The sequence below is a fragment of the Ciconia boyciana genome, chromosome 6 (genome assembly GCF_034638445.1).
Source record: "Ciconia boyciana chromosome 6, ASM3463844v1, whole genome shotgun sequence".
NCBI lineage: Eukaryota > Metazoa > Chordata > Aves > Ciconiiformes > Ciconiidae > Ciconia > Ciconia boyciana.
In genome coordinates this window covers 45,485,380-45,505,957 of record NC_132939.1, presented here as the reverse complement: position 1 = coordinate 45,505,957, position 20,578 = coordinate 45,485,380, and the positions used below count along the sequence as shown (strand labels likewise).

Here is a 20,578-nt window from a genome sequence, read left to right as displayed (position 1 = left end):
CTTGGTGAAAAGCATGACGAGGCAGCTGCCTGTTTTCATGGCCCTGTTTCTGACAGGTGTGCTCAGACTCTCCAGGGTTCATACCTGGAAGCAAAAGCAGTGATGCCTTCTGCTGCTTCCCTGCCAGGAGAGCCCAGGAAGCACGACTGTGACAGCAGGAGATAAGTTGCTGTCAGTCTTCTGCCCTCAGCCTTGGTGAGAAGTAGCAGCTCCTTGACCAACAGGGTTGTACCAGTCATATGCAACTGGTTGTACTGGTTGGTTTGTATTTGCACCTGGCAGATGTGAAGGTTAGTAAGTGGATCTGTGGGCATTCCCGGTGTAGCTGTCATAGACCCCTTTCTGGGCATGCTGGCACTCCTGGGAAGATGGGGACGTGGACGTCAGCCTGAGCATTGTGCTGAGCACAGGTGTCAGTGCTGCCATGTTACACGTAGCCATCGGTGCCTCTGTTTGAAGGGGTGCCGGGGACGAATCGCTGCATCCTTGGCTTGCCCATTCGGTGCATGTTATCGCTTGTTCCTGGGACTAAAGGAGAAGACATACCCAGCCTTATCTGAGCTCAGCACTTGCCCAGGGGAAGACATGGCTAGAAGAAGGGCAGCTCTGGGTTTACTTTGCTGACACCAGAGCTGGTGATGCTCAGGCTTTCATCCCTTAAAATACAGGCTGAGCAATGAATACTACTTCCCAAGTCCCTTCAGCAGGCCGTGGCTCAGCAGAGGTTTAGAGCCGGGCATCTGAGGGAGCCTGTGGGGACTTGTTAGCTGCTGCAGAAGCTGGAAGGCCCCGGCGCTGTGCTGCTTGGAACAGGGAGTGCTCTGGAGAGCAAAATCCTGGGGGTGTTAGAGGCCCTCCCAGCATGGACTAGCTGCAAATCCTCCTGCTTCTTGATCTCAGCCTGAATCTCTGCCCGAAGAAGCAAAGTCCCGACAGATGATTGTGCGGGTGGAGCTGCACCTCAGCCCAGAAGCCGAGCTAAATGGAAACAGCTTTGTTTTCCTAAGGCTGGAGTATCAGCAGAATTCCTGTTTATTTAGCAGGGAGTGGAAAGGGCTTGCGCCCCTGCCCCTCACCATCGGGATGGATGGCCAGCTGCCTCTGACTCTGGGCAGCGTGCGAGGAGGGTCCTGCTGCTGCCATCCAAGAAGGTCCCTCCTGCAGGATTGCCGGGCATAAATCTGTAACCAGCATCTACGCAAGGGAGTCGTGCTGCCTGGATGGGATGTGTATGCTGGACGAGGGCTGCCTGGGAAGCAAGGCATCCTTCCTCTTCACAGAAAAAAGAGATGACGGGGACCTGCAAAGCGTTTTCCCAGCAACCCAGGCAAGGGAAAAGGACATAGCTGTGGTATAAGGTGCTGAGGCACTGTGCAGACAGCTTATTGTGGCTAAGCTCTTGAGGGCAGGGAGCTTCCTCTGAGAGGGCTCTGTTTAGGCAAGGCAGTTGCTGGGAGTTGCCTGGTGTTTTCAGGATGGAAAAGGAAGAAGGCTGAGTTGCGGCATGCCCGCCCCACTGACTCCTGATCTCAGAGCCTCCTCTCCAGCACCCTGGAGGAGGCATCTCCTCCCTTCCTGACAAGAGGAAGGGTTATATGCAGCCCTTGAGGAGTTGTGGCAAGTGCTCCTGGCCTGGGGACACCAGGAATCTGATGCCAGCAGGGAGGCTCTGCCAAAATCTCTGTTCTCTCTCCTGGAAGTGAAGGATAAGAACAGCAGGGAGCAAGCAGAAGGCAGGCTTTTGGGTGTGCGGCAGAGGTTGCTGGATGGAGAAGGTATATTTCCCCCCTTTTGAAAATTGGCTGAAACCAGCTCCCGCTCTGGTGGCAGTCAAATGTCTAGCACGGTCCTTTGCAGAGGAGAATGGTGCCCATGGGTGGACGTAAAGCTCTCCACACTGGTGTGGCCACTCGAAACATGACATTGAGAACTGTGGCTAGGCAAAATCAGCTTGAGTAGCTTGTTGTCATTGAGGACTAGCAGATAAAACAAAAGTTCATTGCAAGATCACTTGCTTTTTAAACATGCTGCTCCAAACAGAAACAGATTTGTCTTAATTGTTAAAGCAGGATCTGGAGCCTCCTGTCTTGCCAGCTTTGAACTTTCCACGTTTATGAGGAAAAGGGGAGCTTTCTTACTGCCTTACCTGGGTTGCTGCGCAGTGTCCAGGACTGCTTGTCCATGAAATGTGTAGTGCTAGGAGGAGGTCTGTACTAGCCACGCACCTACTGGTCGCACCCCCTGCTCTTCTGCTCACTTATGACTGTCACTCACTTTACATTTACGAGGGTTACAATTTATTAATACCCAAATGGCAGAGAAAATAAAAGCTGACCTTGGCTGAGAAGCCCCTCTGTGTAAGTGCATTCCCATGGCATGGGCTGTGGCAGGTTTCCTACTTTGCTTGGGATGGAACCAGCCCAGGAGATCCATAGCGTGTGACGTTGAATTCCTGGGGTAAAACACTGGTGCCAACCTTGCCTTCTGCCACTGCAGCATGTTTATGCATATTTTCCCAGCGCAGATAAGCTGTAATTGCATCTTTCTAAGATGCTTCCCTTTGGCAATATAATTTTCACAAGGTGGCCAAGCATTTACGTTCCTTGATCCAGAGCCAACTTTAGTAGAAATCTGAGACCTTGTTAAAAAAATTGAAACTAAAAAGCCAGTGCCAGTCCGTGTGAGAATATGTGAAAAGAGGTTCCACTCAGGGCAATGAGATCTCCATAAGCTCCAGATCTCGGCCCCTCTCCTGCTTTGACATAGTTGAAAGCCCTTGGCAAGCTGGCTGGGAAGCCTAAAGGAAAAACTCAAGCTACCCAAGAGGAGCGTAAATGTAATTTTTCTTATGTAAAAATACTTCTATTTTTAAATTACATGATATACCTTCTCTAGCCTGGCACCAGATACAGTTGCTCTACTTTCTAGTGTTTTAAAGCTGTCAGCACCATTCTGGTTTATGTATTTTATGTATTTACTTTCTAGGGGGTTGCATATGCTTCAGAGCAGCAGGAGGATAGCTGGCTTTTCAGGCTCCTTTTAAACTCCAAATATGGTCTTTACATTAGGCCTGGTTCTTCTGCACCTCCTTGGGAGCCATTCCTATAGCTTAATTCAGCCTCTAGGCTTTGGGAGAAAACGTTCAAATGCACTTTTCCTTCTAACTGAAAGAAAAACGCTGCTACTGTCAGCTTAGTCTGAGACTACATGCAAGAGAGCAGGGTGCAGGGCAAATGCATTGTACATGTGGTAGGTGAGGTAGTACAGAAAATCCAGTTTATAGCCTATTTTATATACTATACATATATCATTTGGGACATTTATGACAATACTATTAACAGCAGTTGTATAAAAAAGAAAGATGTTAGAAGAGCACTAAGGCTACATGATCAACGCTGGAGAGTTCTGCCCTAATGCCTGAATTAGGATTGTCATCCAGCTTGCTTTCAGCTCCCTTGTGCATATGGATTACGCTGCAGTTTCTCATACGTGATTGTCTGCTGCCTTATTTGGTTTAAGCTGGTACTTACGCAAAATCAAAGCTGTTCTCTTCGGTTTTGAGTGTTTTCCATAAATCACCAAGTGCTGGCAGGACATAAGGGATGAATTGAAGCTGATTTGGTACAAGGAGTGGTTGAAATGGAGATGTAGAGGTCTCCATATAAAATATGCTCGTTCTCCTTTCCTTTCTTCAGAAGCACCCTGGGAAGTGCTGCCCTGAGTGCCTGGTGCTGGATGGGATTGGTACCCAGCTCTCCACACCAACCCATTTTTGTCTCACTTGCGTGGAGGCTCTCTTCAGGGACATGCAGAAACTAAACATATAGGCAGGAATTAAGAAGAGATTCAGGCTGGAAAAATATTATCTGTTACAGCTGAAGGAAAAAGGGAGGAAGAAATCTGGAAGATCAGGAGAGGCTGAGATTTTGCAGAGTAGGAGTGAACAGCAAATTAGGCAGCAGAGAGTAATGCAGTGTGGCCGTGTACGAGAGACCGGCGGTGCTTAGGACTTTGGAGGCAAAAGACCCGAGTCGCATGGACTATTTTCCTGCACACCCTGGGGTCCTGCACTGAGTCAAGGTATTCTTTATTGCCAGAAAAGATCTTGACAAATTGGAAGGAATTCTGAGAACTACAAACGGAGGGAGGGAGCCGAGGGGAATGGTTAACAGACCCACATCTGCAAAACTGAGCCAAACGCTGGCCTTGGAGGATGGGGAGCATACTCAGAGGCTGAGGCTATCTGGAGGGGGCAGACAGAGTGTATTAGGTTGCCTGTAGCCTTGGCAGGGTGGCCATGCTAATTTTTCAGTTACGAGGCTTTCTACAACAGCAAAGTGCCAAACTCTTCCAGGGATGTAATGACAGGTTGATAACGACACTGGAGCTCTGCCTTCTCCATCGCTTTGGAGCTGCTCTGCTGAGGAGCTGGAGCCCAGGCACTGCCAAGGCAGGCGCAGCCTTTCTGCCTGCTCTGGAGCCCTTCCCACCAGGGATGCCGTGAAACCTGCTCCTCCCTGCTGGTCCTTGGTGTGGATATCAAAGGCCACATGGGAGAGGTGTGAGAGCAGATTCATGGTCACGGTACCCCTGGAAGCGCTGGCTTTGCCACTAGGCATCATGCATACATGGCCAGGAGCACTCCTGGTCCCCAGCTAGGCTCTAGTCTGCTGGCTACTGAGCAACTGGAGGGATGGAGCCAGTGCAGAACAGTACAGAGTAAAATCACCGGGATGCTCGTTCCTTGATCCCTGGCAGGGCTGAAGCTTAGAGAGTGGGCAGCAAAGTGTCACATCCCAACACAGTTCTCATGGCTGGAGTGCTGCAGGTGAGGGAATCCTATGTGTGGCAGGGGATGGAGAGATGTGAGGAGACCTAACTACATCGAGCTAATAGATCCAAAGGTCAGGCATCCTGCCAGGTGTTCAACCATTATTGTAGATTAAAATATGTCTTAGATCCACAGTGTTGCCAGGATGAGTGGGAGACTTCCCAGCACCTGCTGTAGATGAAGAGCCTCCCCTTCTCCAGATAAGAGGACTACACACATCTCCTCTGCACCCTGTTGCTCTCATGCCTTCTGTGTGTGTGTGCAGCCGCAAGCTCTTCACCCCAGTCACACACCTGGGATGAGAGAGGCTTTGCCTGCCCTCTCTGTGTCCCGTGTAGAGCGGGAGGCAGGCAGCTGGCTCCCCGCACTCCCCAGGGTGCGTGTGGGTGCAAGGATGAATAGGCTAAAGTGTTTTTTCAGGGCTTTGAAGTTGGCGTCCTGGTGAAGGGGGTGAGTGTTGCTAGTCAACAAGATGGAAATGAAACTCAAGAGTGCTTGTTTTCTCCCCGCTATACGGGGTAGACAAGTGACCTCCCCGCAGCCGGTGGTGAGCTTTTCTCTGGCGAACGCCTCTGCAGCAGGTTTCATTAGATGGGGGCCAGGTCCTCAGCTCCCAGCTGTTGTGCCTTGTGGAGACAGAGGGCCCTTTGGGCTGGAGATCTCGGTGTGCTTGTGGGCACAAGGGCAGGTTGATATGTTGTCCTCTCCTCTTGTATGCCTCTGCCCTAAATACAGGTCCTTCTTTTGCCAGGCAGGACCCTGCTGCTCACTGTACTGGGGTGCACAGGGAGGAGCACAGGGGCAGTGGAGGCATTGCTGTGGCCAGTGGTGGCCGAATCCTCTGTGGGGTGGTCACGTTGCACGGCAGACAACCCAGCTCTCCAACTGTGCCAGCATCTTACGCCCGGTTTTGTAACGGTGCAAAAGCTGTGGCCATGGGGTGATGTCTGCAGTAAGATGGTGGCACTGATGGAGACCTTCATGGGACGGCAGCTGTTAGGACGCTTCTGGATGGGTCTCTTTTCAGCAAGGGGTGACAGTGGCTGTGTGACTGCGTCTGGCAGCAGTGCCGTGCCCGTTGATCGTGCTGCTGAACACTAGCCCCTGCATGCAGGCAGGGGAGCCAACTGGAGCATCTGTCTCACCGCTTCAGCCCAAAGGAGCGTGCAGCTGAGCTGGGAAGAGGAAAGCTGCGCAGCCGCCCGTGTCGCCTGCCACTCACCGCACACGCCACAGGCCAGCCTGGGCGGCTCTGCCAGAGGGGTGGTAGCTCGCCTGGCCTCCCTCTCCCTCTAAATCCCTCTCTTAGTCTACGGAGTGTGCAAGGTTTGGCCCAGATGTGGCATTTGTAATCGAGTAGCCTGGCCTGGTTCCTCTGCTGGCTCCACTTGAAGGTCAGAGTGGTTGCAGGCTGCATTTTGATTTTTCTGGGAGGCATTGGCCTGCACTTCAGCTCTGGAGACAGGCAGATTGCAAACAGCTCTTCACCACGCTTGGCATTTGGAAATTATGGTTCTGGCCACTTTATGGGTCAGCAGTAAGGTCTGATGGATCCAACCAGGAGTACGATCTGCTGCTCGTGGTGACAGCCTGGTGCCATGCCCTTGTGCAGGGCATGTTTCTGCGGCCTCGCTGGGCCAGGCAGGTGCTGTTCCCATGCTTGGAGAGCTGGACTGCTTCCAGGGAGTCAGTTGCTCACTGCCTAATACACAAGAGCAAAGAAGAGCACTCGCAGAGTGGCAGGTGGCACGTGTGGCAAGGGAAGGTCATTTAATGTCAGCAGAGAGCTGTGCGGAGACGTGTGAGCAGCCACTTTGGCTAAGGAGCAAATTAGACCCCCAGAGACTGGTTAAAGAGAACCTGTTTGCTGTCTATGTGCTTATAGAGGTTCACTTATGCGGTGTCTGGCAACTCCTGAGCAGATAAAAATAGCGTTCACAGCCCATCTCCTTCTCCCTCTTTGTTCTCGTGCACTACACAGCGGGCTGGGAGCCAGCTCGGGTGGCCCTACAGCACCAGCACTGCTTTGGGGACCAGAGGAAGGAAGATGCCGGGGTGGTGGTGGTGGAGGGACTGCGCTTGGTGACATAGGGCAGACACCTGGTGCCTTTGCTGTCCTAGGGACTTGCACATCTGTTGCTGCGGTTTGTAGTGAGAGATCCAGAGAAATCTCAGCCAGCCACTGGTGCATAAGTCAAGCAGAGCAGGGATCTGGAGTTACCACTGCAAGGTGGCACAGGAGAGAGCCCACGATGAGAGCCATGTGGGCTCTGTGACAGCCCCTTGCTAGCTGTGGTGAGGGATAGTGGTGGCATCTGAGTGCTGGACTGACGTGACTCCTGGGCATGTGCCAGCGGCATTGAGCGTGCGTGTGGGGCAGGGAACCTGACCCTCGTTCCTGCCTGTGCAGCCCCGCTTTGGCAGGGCTCTTTGTGCCCAAGGCAAAGGGTGTTGTCAGTGGCACCTCTGTCCACAGGAGCACTCAAGGTCTCTCAGGGGAGGGAGGACTTGGATGACTCCCTTCCTGCTTGCCCGATGACCTGACTGTGTGTGAGCTATGCCTGTGGCACTATGGGGTGGCAGGTGAACATGAGAGGGGAAACCTTGGCAGCTGAGATCTGTTGTGGTAAGCAATAGTGTTGCCACTCGCCTTGATGTCCCCATGATGGTCCAGGTGCCTGTGTCTGGTGTGCCATCTGGCATGAGATCTGGCTGCAGGTGACTGTGAATCAGGCATGAAGGCACCCAGATGGTCGTTCCTGTGGCCTTCATGGGACACAGGTCCTGCTTGGCTCAGCTGGGAAGGTCTCCTGCCTGGGGGAGGCTGGTGGCTGCTTCTGGCCAGGAGAACTTCCCTTGCCTTCCACCAAACTTGGAGGAGCAGGGGGTTTCGGTGTCTCCCTCATTGCACGGGGGCTACCAGGGCTGAAGGCAGCCGCAGGAGACACAGTGGGAAGCCCCAGGTGGGCAGGTTTCAGAGCTATCTCTGCTGCTTGTGGGGATAATAAACTGAGCCAGGATTTATGGACATAATGTGGGTGGGCTTGAAGTCAGGTGCCTTGTATGGTGTGGTTTCCCCCCTCCTCCCCGAGTCCTAACAGAGCTGTCTTCCTTGTCAGCATGTTTGTGAGCTAATTGATAATAAACTTGAGTGCTCTCTAAGCAATGCCTCCCCTGTGCTCCGGGGCCCGGAGCCTGAGCCATGAATCCTGTCTGCCTGCTGAGGAACCTGTTCGGAGTCCAAGAAAGGGGAAGTTTCTGGTCTGCGGTCAATTTGCTTCTTTCCAAGCCTGGCTGCTTCTCTCTCCCCCTGTAGACACAGACGCTGGTGTTGAGGCTGCCCATTCTTCTGTGATGCTTTAGTGGAAAATCAGCAACTGCCGAGCATTACAAAGGGGGAAGTGAATCACTGATTTTGGTCCCTGTGGCCCCAAGCGGGGAGGGCATCTAGCCAAAGGGACAGGCGGACGGACAAGACAGACACCAAGTATATTGTTCGGTGTTTAAAAAACAGGGGAGAACCCGCCTCGTGTCCTGGCAGGTTATCAGGGGCTGAGCACGACGCAGCCCCCGTCCTGGCTGAGCCTTCTCGCCTTGGAGCTGCGTGCGCAGGCTGCGGGCTGGAGGAGCTGGGGTGGACTTACTGGTGCTGCAGTGGCTCCCCTCCGTGGGACCCTGCTCCCAGCCCTGTGGGCAGCACACCTGCGTCCCAGGCAGCAAGCTGGTTATAGCTGGAGAGATGGGGCTTGCTGAGCTCGGACCCTGGGATGGGGGCTCCTGGACTCTGGGAAGATAGTTGCTTCTCTGAGGGTCTCTTATCTTCAGTTTTGTTTTGGCCAGTGCTGAACCCACTCTGTTGTTACCCTCCTGGGAATTGCTCCTTAGGTCTTTACGGTCTCTGTCACCTCTCCCTGATGCTCATCAGGGTGCAGATTTGTTTCCAGCTGGAAGCATGACTTTCCAGTCCTCATCTGGCCAGCCCTTGCCTTGTCTGGGGTTAGCACCCCTCCCTGCTGACCGCACTGTCCAGGATTCACTCTCACCACAGTGCCTCGGGCCATCCACCCTGCTATGGTCAGTCAGGCTTTGGCTGGGGAGAGGGCGAGGCAGGCTGGATGAAAAACCAGTAATACTCCTGTGGCACTTGGCTCTGCATTTCCTTTACGCAAACGCAAAAAACACCATTTCCCAGCTCGCTAGCGATCTAGCCAAAGTCAACAGTTGGATGAAGAGCGGCCGATAGAAGCTAAATCCAGGAAAGACTGAGGTGTTGCTGCTGGGGAGAGGGAAGTGCTTTGAAGAGTTTGCCACCTTTGCCTCCAGCCCCAAGGAGGATGCCTGGCCTTAGGTCACTAAGAGAAGCCACAGCTGTATACTCACCTGGATTTCCTGTGGCTTTTGCTTACCCAGAGAACCATGATCATCAAAAGTGATGAGAGATTTGAAAAATGCTTTCTATATACAGTGGCTTACAAAAACAGTATTGTTTTCTGGACGCTGTGGTCTCGGTGATTTAGACTTGGTTATTGTGATTCTGTGTACCTTGAAATTGCAGGCTTTTAAAAAAACCTGTGGTTTATTCAGAAAACAGCAGTCCTCGTGTTCATCTGTGTGGTTGACGGCAGCCTGCCAGCTCAGTCTTCTGCTCACTGTCCTCAGCGGGGTGAGAGATACCACTCACCCCCTCTGGGCAGAGAACAGCCGCCTTGCAGGTTCATCTGGGACTGGGCAGGAGAGCCATCGTATCTGCGGAATACAACATTTTTGTACCTTCTCTAGCCTGCTGTCTCTAAAGTAAATATAGAGCAGAGTGTAACCGGTAACAAAACCTATTTAAAATAAAGCATTTATACACAGACAAAGGTGCAGTGGTAGGCGTGCAGTTCCCTTGCTGGATGTCATACAGGTGTCATTTGGATCCTGCAGGGATGTGTAGCACTAGAATGCAAGGAATCGGGTCTCCCTTGGTTCTCCTGACTTCTGGCATGTGTCCTCAGGGGCTTGTGGGGAGTCCAGGTCCTTGACCCGCACCTCAGAAGAGGACAGCTACAAGTACTTGTTGGGTAGTTGTCCTGGTTTCGGCTGGGATAGAGTTAATTTTCTTCCTAGTAGCTGGTATAGTGCTGTGTTTTGGATTTTAGTATGAGAATAATGTTGATAACACACTGATGTTTTGGCTGTTGCTAAGTGGTGTTTACACTGGTCAAGGACTTTTCAGCTTCCCGTGCTCTGCCAGGTGCACAAGAAACTGGGAGGGGGCACAGCCAGGACAGCTGACCCCAACTGGCCAAAGGGCCATTCCATACCATATGACGTCATGCCCAGTATAGAAACTGGGGGGAGTTGGCTGAGGGGCAGCGGTCGCTGCTCGGGGACTGGCTGGGCGTTGGCTGGCGGGTGGTGAGCGGTTGTATCACTGGTTTTTTTTTTTTCCCTTGGGTTTTGTTCCTCTCTCGCTCTCGTGTTGTTTTCCTTCTCATTACAATTTGTTATTATTATTATTATTTTATTCCAATTATTAAACTGTTCTTATCTCAACCCACAGGTTTTCTTACTTTTGCTCTTCCGATTCCCTCCCCCATCCCACCGGGGTGGGAGGGTGAGCGAGCGGCTGCGTGGTGCTTAGTTGCCGACTGGGGCTAAACCACAGCAGTAGTTTTGAACTGTTGTAGATGCAGGTCACTCTGTCTGCACAGCTCCCTCCCATCCCGAATCTCTTTTAATTTTGGTTAGCACCTAATACCTGTAGGAGTGAAATTTTCCATGTGCTGGTGATTGAGGTCTCTCAGCCAGAGACCTTTCAGCCATCAGCCTGGTAGAGATCAGCAGGAGCACACACATCCATGCTCCTGGAAGGAGAACGCTGCTCCCTCTACCTTCCCTCCTTGATCCATGTTTCCCCTGGACTGCTGCTGCTGTTAGCCGGACACGGCAGAGGTGGGCACCCCAGGACATCCCAGGAGAGGTGTCCTAGGAGTCTGCACGCTGTTTCTGCCCCACAGGCTGTGCCTGACACGGAGAAAGCTGTCAGCAGCTCTGATGGATGAAGAGCAGGGAAACCAGCTGCTTGGCAGGCGGTCGCCTATAAAGGAAGAGACCACTGCCTCTTTGCAGGGATCTGTGCTGGCCATGTGCCTGGCTGGAAGAGTGGAAGTGAGTAATACCGTGCGGAGGGAGGCTGTAAGACTGAATGAATGTGAAGCCCTGGGACTTTAAATGTCCCGGAATGTAGTCCTTGAGGTCTCAACCTCCTCTGCTTCTTCAATGCCTCTTCCCTGAGCAGGTGAAGGCATGGAAAGTGGTAGCACAAGCTGCCCACTCTGCTGATCTAGAGCTGCCCCATCTGTTTTCCATCCTTGCTCTTACCCTTAGGACAGCCACACCAGGGAGAGAACTTACGGCAGTGGAGATCCCTGAGAAGTGGACAAGCTCCAGCCATATATATTGAGATCCACCAGATGGTTAGGGGTTACTAATGCCTTCTGGCCAGGTCTGTACTGATGTGGTGAGCTCAGGTCCATTCCCTGAGACCCTTCAAGCAAGCCAGTCCCTGTCTGCCCAGCGTGGACTGACTCTGAAGGTTTGGAGGGGAGAAGCTCTGTTTTGTGTTCCCTGACCATGAGCTTGGCGTGACTTGGCGTGACTTGGGGATGGATTGGGACTGACAAACTGAGATGGAAAGACGGCCTTTGCCATTGATTTCTGTGGCCCAGGGTAGAATTGTGTTACTCAACTCAGTCTACAAATCCCAGAGCTCATCTGCCTAGAATAGAATGAAATAAACAAATTAATTCAAAGCAAATCTGCCTCCCCCCGCTGTGACACACACTGGAATGCTTTGCCAACAGGATCCCAGTAGGATGGCTTTTCCTCAAGTGTTGCAAGCCATGGAGTAATGTTCCTCCTCCCTTTTTCCTTTGTGAAGTTGGCACTGCCCCTCGCAGTAAGCGCATATAATCCACTACTCTTTGTAACTGAAATGCTAATGATTATTTTATTTAAAGCCCTTCATATGTTGGTTTTTTGTTGGTTTTTTTTTACAAAATCTGATGATCCTGGGAATGACAGGAGTTGTTTTTAAAGCCAAGGGGTGGAATTCCTTCAGGCAGGCAATGGATAGCGCCCAGCCAAGCCCTGCTACTTGCACGTAGCATGCTCCCTTCCTCAAGGATAGATATGACGTGAGTATTTTCAAGCTCAAGAGCTGATGTTTCCCTGTCTTATGCCACCGGTCACATTCACCCAGCAACTCTTCAAAACTCAGGGCTGAAGTTGCACTCCAGTGACCAGCACTAGGACAGTGAGCATTGCTGGGCTGGGGAACTCTCACGTCTTTTCCTTGGGGTGCTTCCATCTATGCAGTAAAAGACCTTGGAACCCCAGCCACATTCACCCGTAGGACTATGCTTGAGGTCTTTCACCAGAGATCAGAGAACAAATGTGCCTGAGCTTCCAGGGTTTGGTAGCTCTCACCTAGACTCCCTACAGCCCCAGAAAGCTTTTCCTTTGTTGCTAAGAAAACCAGCAGCAGCACACCAGGTAACAAAGCAGTAGGTAATAGGCACCAGAAGTTCCTTCGCTGGCAGCGGGGCTGGATTAGTAGCTCAGAAATGTGTGGGCAGGTCATGCACGGCCCCCATGGCCGTCAGGGGTAGGCGGTACTCTGCAGAATCTCAGGAGAGCTTCTGAAAGGGGCTGGTAGGGACTGAGGTAGGACTGAAATAAAGTTCACTTCTCTGCAATTATTCTGGTTAGCCTTGCTGATTATTGAAAAACAGGCACTGTTTGCTGTCCTCATCTCAGTTTAGATCTTGATTTTAACAAGACAAGAAATATTTTTATCAGCAGGTAATAATTTCGTTATCCATCTGTGCTCTTTGACCAATCCCACTTGCTCTGTCTCTATCCCTGAGTGACCTGTAGCCAGACTCCAAAAGTGTACGAACCTTCAGCCTGCAAAGCTGGGTGTCTGCCCAGCAGCACGGGTTACCTGCGCTGCTTCTTCTCAGGACTCCTGTTCATGCCTCCTCCCAGCAGCTCAGCCACTCATTTTCAAGGTTTTCCTGTGTTAGAAACAATTAGGTAATGAGTATCCGGACCGGGGACTTCTGTCTCTGGGATAAAACCATTCATTCTTGGATTCCTACAGCTCAGGGCCAGAAACGATCAATAGATCAATAGATAAACTAAAATCACCTCCAGGACATCACAAATTATGCATCTTTATTTAGTTATATTTGCACTGTTCCAGTGATATCTCATCTCCCAGCAGCACGCTTTCCTCTCCTAAAGCGATGGTATTGGAAGTTGGGGAATCCACTACTGGGGTGCTTTTTGCAGAAGGAAAACAGCTATACTGCTGCGGGTGGGCGTGATTTCTAGTAGGGAATCATTTGGCTTCGGTTTGCAGATGTTGTTTCATGGTTTGCCTTTCTTGGTTAGATTACAAGGCTCTTTACACCTGGCATTTTGTTCCTGTGGAGAAACCTGTGCCCTGTAATCAGAGCACCTCTTCATCTTCTTTTTGCTGAATTGAAGAGATTGAATACCTTACTTTCTTACAGAAAGGCATTTTCACCAGCCCTCAAATTACTTTTGTCATGTTTTTTCTTGTATCCTCTCCAGTTTTTCAACATCCCTTAGAAGATGTGACATATTTCACATCAGAACTAGATGTGATATTTTAGCATACATACTCCCTGCTGTGATGAGGATGTGTAAGGAGGAAAAAATACCTCCCTGTTCCTGCAGTGTTTCACTGCCCTGATGTCAAGGCATTGAACTGACAGTTCATATTTAATTGCTTGTCATTACCCCCAGAATCTTTTCAGAATTGCTGGTTTCCAGGATCGTCTCCTTCTATCTGCAGCTGCTGCCTGCATTCCTTCTTCCTAGAAGTGTAATTCTGCATTTGGCTCTATTAAAATCCCATATTGTTTGGATGGATTTGCCCTCCACAGTGATCCAAACTGCTCTGTGTGATTGCTCTGTTCTCATCATGATACACCACATTGCAAATTTTTGTGTCAGCAGCACACATTATCAATGTCGATCGTATGTTTATTTCGAAATAAAAATATTTATTTCCAGATGAAATCCTTGAATCGTGCCAGGCCTCGTACTGATCACCCTGGAACCCATCTAATTCCCTCCCCAGTGACAACTGCTTCTTGTGTTCTGTCACACAGCCAGTTTGTTATTCATTTCACATGTGTCTGATTGACATCGTACCGCCCTGTTTATTTTTTTATTGGAATAGCATGGGCTCTCGGCCTGTCGGTGTGCGTGTATGTAATTCTAGTGAAAGATGAAAACGAACTGCTTTGACAAGAGCGGTTCTCCATAGACCCCGTTGACTTGACCTCACTTCTGTACTCCTTTCCTTTAGTTCCCAGCTAATTGACCTGTTCGTCATCGTTTCCATTCTGTTGTTCAGGGCTGATTTTGGGCTCGCTGGCTGACAGTTACCTTGTGTATCACACTTGACCTGTTTGCATACCAGCGCAGCATTAGCTCCCTTTCCGTCTTGCCAAATCTTACCATTATTCCAAGCTATCCAAGCCAGGAATGTCAGCCAGCTCTCGTTGGATCATCCAGTCCTGTTGGGTTTGGAAACACCTCCCCTGTGCCGACTGTGACAGGGAAAATGGTGACAGCCATAAGGTGGGATGGACCTGTCTGGGCACTTTGGTGGGACAGAGCTAGTTTACCCAGCCATTCGGTCAGAGGTGGAGGTGTTGGACAGGGTATGCAGAAGACCTGTTGGTGCTTAAGTTCAGTTGCAGAGGAATCCAAGGCATGGACTTTCAAAGAAACTCAAGGGGCATATGGGCAGCCAACCTATTTTGGCCCCTGGTGTTCTAAAGCCTTTTTCCTTGTAGGTGGTGCAGGCGAGAGTGAGGGAGACATTTGCTGGTAAGCACAGAGCACTCTCTTGGAGGCTTAGTGCTGCCAGTCAGTGAAAAGGAATGGGGGCAAGTGTAGTAGAGCAAGATGTGCTGTTCTGTTGGTTTAATGCAAAGAGCTCTGCCTAGTGGTTTACATGGCTTTATTACAGAGTGTAAGAAGTGTGATCTTGTGAGCTGGATGGCTTCTCCATTCTTAGTTCCCAGGAAACACCAAAAGCCATAAATGCAATTACTGCAGAAAGTTGTAACTGCACTTACAAGAGTGAGCTCTTGGTCATTTTCTCTTGTTTGTGACTCTTGTGGGCCAAGTTTTGTTTATTATTTGCTTGGCCTGGCTTCTCTTCTGACTGCCTCGCTGGTTGTTCAGTGCTCGTTGGGGGCTGGGAAGGCAGGTCCTGAGAAAGCTGCCACCATAAGAACGAACTGATTTGGAGCTGCTTGTGTTTGCTGGGGGAGGGACGTGGTGGGGCGAGGAGCAGCCCTTGAGCGTGGTGGGCAGACAGAGGTGCTGCAAGGCAGCCGGGGCATCCTGCGGTGGGGCAGCCTGACGTGACGGTACAGGGAGGGTATCGTGGTGAGCACTATGCCCTGCCGGGCTCAGGGCATGGGGCACAGTCCCTAGAGTGAAATGGTGCCATCGTGGTGACTGAAAGCCGGTGAGGAGTGGGACCCTGCTCAGGCAGGCAGAGCTCTGTGTCCGGGTGGTGGCTCAGGCATCTCGGCAGTGAAGGTTGCCGCAGGGCATCCTGCTGGACAGGCACTGTGGGTCAGCGCAGTTACTCGTGAGGAATATCGGTTCATTTTTTCTCTTCCACAGGACTCAGAGCAGAATTGGCTCTCCTGTCTCCCCCCAGCACGCAGTCCCGTCACGGACTGTCCGGCGCTACCCAGCCAGCAATGGCCAACTCACCTCTAATGCACTCCCCAACGGGAACGGACATGAGCAGGGCAGCTCTGGGCCACACGCGGTTTCCCAGGAGCACACGTTGTCTGCGAGGGGTAAGGCCTCCAGGGCTGTCACTCTTTTGGGGCCTGTTGTTGGGGTGTCCTGGGGAAGAGCACTGGTGTGACTGGGGATCCTCAAGAAACCCTGGACTCCCAGGACTGTGCCGCTGGGTGGGATGGAAAGGGGAGGTCAGCATGGGCATTGCTGGGCTTGGTGAGGAAAGAGACCCTACCCAAGGAGGACAGATCAGGGGAGCAAAATGATGACGGCGGGGGAGAAGAGCCAGGGGGATGTGGCAGATGCCTCCCAGAGGTGTTGAACATCACCCCAGCACTGCTGCCCTGAAGGGAGATTGCCTCAGTCTGGAGGAACGGTGTCTCCCAACTTCCTCAGTCTGAGCAGCCCTCAAGGTCAGATTGTGCAACCAGCATCTAGTTCTTCCCTTTGGCTGCCCCCTTGGTGCCTTCTGACACGAGCAGGGATCAGGCCAGGCTGCCAGGACGTGCGGTTGCTGAGGCAGAGCCGCAGCAGCTCCCCAGCTAGGACAGATGCAAGTTGTCTTCTGCAGCTTGGCTCCCCCTGAAGCCATGCTTCCCCAGGGAGGCACCAAGTGGCATCTCAGCCCTTATAAGCAGGGCCGTGAGCCTGACTGAAGCTGTAATCTGAAAGTGGGGATTGAAATGGGGAGCGTGGGGGGTGAGCACACCAAGGGGAGCACCCGCAGAAACAGCCATCTCGCTGGGCAGGGATGGAGGGCTATGGTGTCGAGCAAGCCGGTTCATGGCTACACCATAGTTCTGCCTGTTGTCCGTTTTCCACAAGCCCCCAAGAGCTCTGAGTGCCGTTTCCCCCTGTAATGTGAGGTTGGTGAGGGACCAGGAGGGGACCACAGGTAACGCAGGATGGCAGGGGATGCTTACAGGGAGACATTGGTTTTCTCAAGACCTGATGCTCTCTTTGATGGGTACCAGTCTGGTTGTTCATGTGGGAAGCCTTCCAGTGGTTTAAGGGCAGCCAGTCTCCCGGCTACTGACATGGCTTGAGAAGGAATATTATCTAAAGCAGAAAAACACTCTTTATACTGGAGTTAGCATGTGTGTGTCCCTTTACAGGGAGTTATGCCACTACAGCTGGGCAGGCAGAGCATGCTGCTGGCCATTTTTCAGGTGTTGACAAACCCTTCCTGATACTGGAGCAGAGGACAGACTGGAGTGAGTGCGGGGCAAGGAGAGATGCTGCCCCGAGGGAGAGACACAGACCTCTCCTTGCTCTGGGAATGCTTTGGAGCTTGAGCTGCAGATTACCAGCCCCATGAAACAGCCTGGAGATGCTGCTTCCGCTTAGCGCTGTCCTTTTCTTTCATAGGGGCCAACCTGACAGAGAAGATTAGGAAGATAAAAATCGTCTTCACACCCACCATCTGCAAACAGACATGCCGGAGCGGGCGCTGCTACAACAGCTGCGAGAAAGGAGACACCACCACTCTCTATAGCCAAGGGGGGCACGACCACGATCCCAAGTCCGGCTTCCGCATCTGTGAGCACCGCGAGGCCCTCAGCCCACCTTCTTGCCTGCTCCCCCACTCTCCTCCTTCTGCCTGTCCTGCCTCTACAGACTGAGGGCTTGGGCTGCTATAGGGATGGGAGGAGATGGCCTCTCCCAGTGCCTTGGAAGATGTCTCCTGGGGTCTTTGAGGCTTACTCCATCTCTGTCTCTGGGGGAGGAAGACAGACCTTGCCTCATTGCTCTCTTTCCTGGGCAAGCAACTTTTGTTTCCATCCCATCCCAGGTAGGGGGGACGCAAGTGTTTGAGTCAGGCCTGCAGCCAAGCCTCGCCACCCCCTCCTTCTCAGAGCCAGCTCACTGCTTTCGTTGGCATCCTGTCTTGGGGCTGACTTTCATCACCTAATTTCCTCCTGTTCTCTCCTTTCACTCACGTGGCAGCCAGGAGAGCTGACTGCAGGTTGCAAGCTGTTCCTATAAACGGGGCTGCTGAAACCGCTGCTCGCCTTTCAGAGCTGCTGGGATTGCTCGTCAGGTCACTGGGATACCCAGCTGTGGGTTGGGCACATCCTCTTGGAGCCACTGGTGAGAGCAGCCTGCAGGACCTGGTGGGACTCATCCTCTGAAAGTCTCTGTAACTCTCAAGTTCTTCTAACACTGAGAGAGTGCAAAATCTGGCTGTTGTGGACACCAACTGATACAGGGTTCATGGGAATTTCTGCCTAGACCCCAGTCCAAAGTTGTATCTCCTCTCCCCAAAACTGGTTGCTGGGGTTGAGCAAATGAACTCGGAGCAGTGTGGGAGCTCATCCCCTGGGATGAACCTGACAAGCCATCCTGGGATGTGCAGCAGCAGTGTCTCATCTCACGCTGAAATGAGTCAGGATGGTCTGTCAGGAAATCCCGTGCCTTGCCTGAGTGTTGCTCATACTGAGAGACACTCTGGGTTGCTCCAAGCATCTGATGAGGCCAGAAAAGACATGACTTCGGTTTCATCTCTGGATGCTTTTTCCAAGCCTGTGCAGACAAATTGCTCCCAATTCATTTGTCCCACTCCAAGCTTCTCCCACTTGAGCTGCTGGCAGGGCCAGGGCTGGCCAGGAGACAGGCTCTGAGGACGTGGCTCTCTGCCCGTTCTCTCCTTCTGCCTCTCCCATCCCCACTGAGCTCCCTTTTGGGCTGGGAGTAAAAGCCCTGCCAAGTGGGGAGGGGGCGATGCAGAAGAGCAGGAATTGTGCTGACTCGGCCGCATGTGGCTGCTGTAGCTCCTGCCCCACTCCAAGGGATCCTGCTGTGCCAGCAACACCACCTTGGCCCTGGGGGGGTTGCCCCACAGGGTGTGGGTGCCCCAGGCTGGCCATGGCCTCAGAGCCCAAGGGAGGGCTCATCGTCTTCAACCCATGACTCCAACCCTGAGCAGAGCTCAGGGAGGACCCCGGCTTCTCCACCTGCTCCCTGCTGGGTGGTGGTGCACAGCAGGGACCCCAGGCTGCCTCCAGGCTGCAAGTGCTGACCCCAGCCTGGTGCTGGGTCTGCTCCTTTGGCACCACAGGGCTAGTGCTGGCCCAGATCCATCTGCCTGGGCTCTCCCAGACACCCCTTGGCTAGAGACAGTGGCTCAGTTTCTCTGCTAAGCAGACCTCTCTTTGCCTTGCAGATTTCTGCCAGATCCCATGCCTGAATGGCGGGCGCTGCGTGGGCCGGGACGAGTGCTGGTGCCCCTCCAACTCCACGGGGAAGTTTTGCCACCTGCCAGTTCCCTCTCTGGAGAAGAAGCAAGGAGGGAGAGCCCCGAAGACCCCGGCTGGCAGCTCCATGAAGCACTCCACTTACACCCTGCCCTTGTCCAACCAGCTGGGTGAGCATGGCCGGGGGCTCCAGACCCCACATTTCCCTCATACTTCTGAATCCTCCTACTTGGTGCTCCTCAGATCTTTATTAACAGGCCCAAGGAGGCCACTACCTCCTTATGCTTGCCTTTTCAGGCCAGGTTGTTAGAAAAGTGACTCCCTTAGTTTTGGAAGGGCTCAGGTTGCTGGGGAAAGTTTTTTGGTAGGTTTGTCCTGCTTTTGGGCTACAGAAGCATTTTCTCTTAGATGCAATCTTCCTCTAGATTTCCTGGCGGGGTCAGTCTACCTCTCCTCCCTTGTGACTTTGTTGATGACAAGATGCTCTTTGGGTGCCAAATTGTAGCCAGATTGTCACAACTGTGGTATAAACTCATCTTCCAGCTTCCCTAAACCCTTCCCTGGTGAACGTTCACATCAACCACCCTCCAGAAGCCACCGTGCAGATTCACCAGGTGGCCAGGGTGCGGAGTGACACAGAGGTGTCAGAGGAGAACAGCGTGGAAGCAGTCCTGGTGCCTCAGCTGGCTGCCGTGCCCTGGTACACCTACGCCCACGGGAACGGCAACAGCATTGCCACAGAGAGCGGCCAGCAGCAGCAGAGAGCCCCGGGGCTGCTGGGGAGGTGCTTTCGGGAGGCTCTCCATGGGCAGGTAAGGGGTCACCCATCAAGCATTGGGGCGTGTGTGTGGAGATGTGTTTCTTGTTCTGGGGTACGGGTGCATTGGCTTAAGGGGCAGGGAGGGTGGCCTTTCATTGCGTGAAGCTCCTCAGCAGCATGGGCATCACCCAGGTGCCATGGGCATGGGCAGCAAAGTGTTAGTACCTGGGAAGAAAATGCCTTGTTTTGGCCCAACAGGGAGACCTCGCTGCCTTGCCCTGACCAGGCTGTGCCCTCGGGCAGCACAGGCCAGACGTGATGGCTTTCACACACAGTCTCGTTTAAAAAGGGTGCCCTATTTATAGCAACACTTACAGCCACGCTCTGTGATTATTGTAGGAAACGTATAAAACATAGGAAAATTCCTTTCCCTCTCAGACGATAAATGAAAGTCTGATTTCCATGGAACGACGCCTTCCCGGGCAGCTCAGTCGGGGCTTGGGAAGCAAACGCACGTGAGGGGCTTTCTCACCCCTGTCCCACAGTCATCGTAATTTCTTATTTTGTCTTTCCCCATATGTTTCTCTTGCGTCACTGGAAAAGCATCGGAGGTTTTTGGCACCCACAGGAACACCTGTGAGCTCCCCCGGAGCAGCTCGCGCTCAGCGAGACCCCCCAGCTGGGCAGCCTGGGACTCAGCCCCCTCCCCAGTGCTCCCCAGCCCTTTCTGGGGGGCTGCTCCCGGTTCCTGTCCCGTTCTTCAGTCGCTCCCATCAGAGCCGTTCCTAGCGGGATGCATTCTCAGCCATTCCCTAGTGCAAAAATAAATGAGATCAGACCGTGGGGCTGGAAAAGCCCCACTCCTCCATGGGGAGACGGTGGCTCTCTGCACCTGGGAGCAAACGATGATGCACGGAGATGCTTGTGGATGCCCAGAGAGGC

At 52.5% G+C, this 20,578-nt stretch overlaps 1 protein-coding gene across 4 annotated transcripts in view; it reads left to right on the top strand.

Moving 5' to 3' along the window:
- LTBP2 (latent transforming growth factor beta binding protein 2) overlaps nucleotides 1-20,578 on the top strand; it is a 75,421-nt gene that overhangs the window by 19,199 nt on the left and 35,644 nt on the right. For 3 of the 4 annotated variants that reach the window (XM_072865068.1, XM_072865071.1, XM_072865067.1), the window contains exons 4-7: nucleotides 15,557-15,738; nucleotides 17,051-17,221; nucleotides 18,846-19,046; nucleotides 19,420-19,688. In XM_072865068.1, coding sequence (XP_072721169.1) covers nucleotides 15,557-15,738; nucleotides 17,051-17,221; nucleotides 18,846-19,046; nucleotides 19,420-19,688 — 823 coding nt within the window. The remainder of the gene's footprint in view (nucleotides 1-15,556; nucleotides 15,739-17,050; nucleotides 17,222-18,845; nucleotides 19,047-19,419; nucleotides 19,689-20,578) is intronic. The other variant, XM_072865072.1, reaches the window with a different exon arrangement.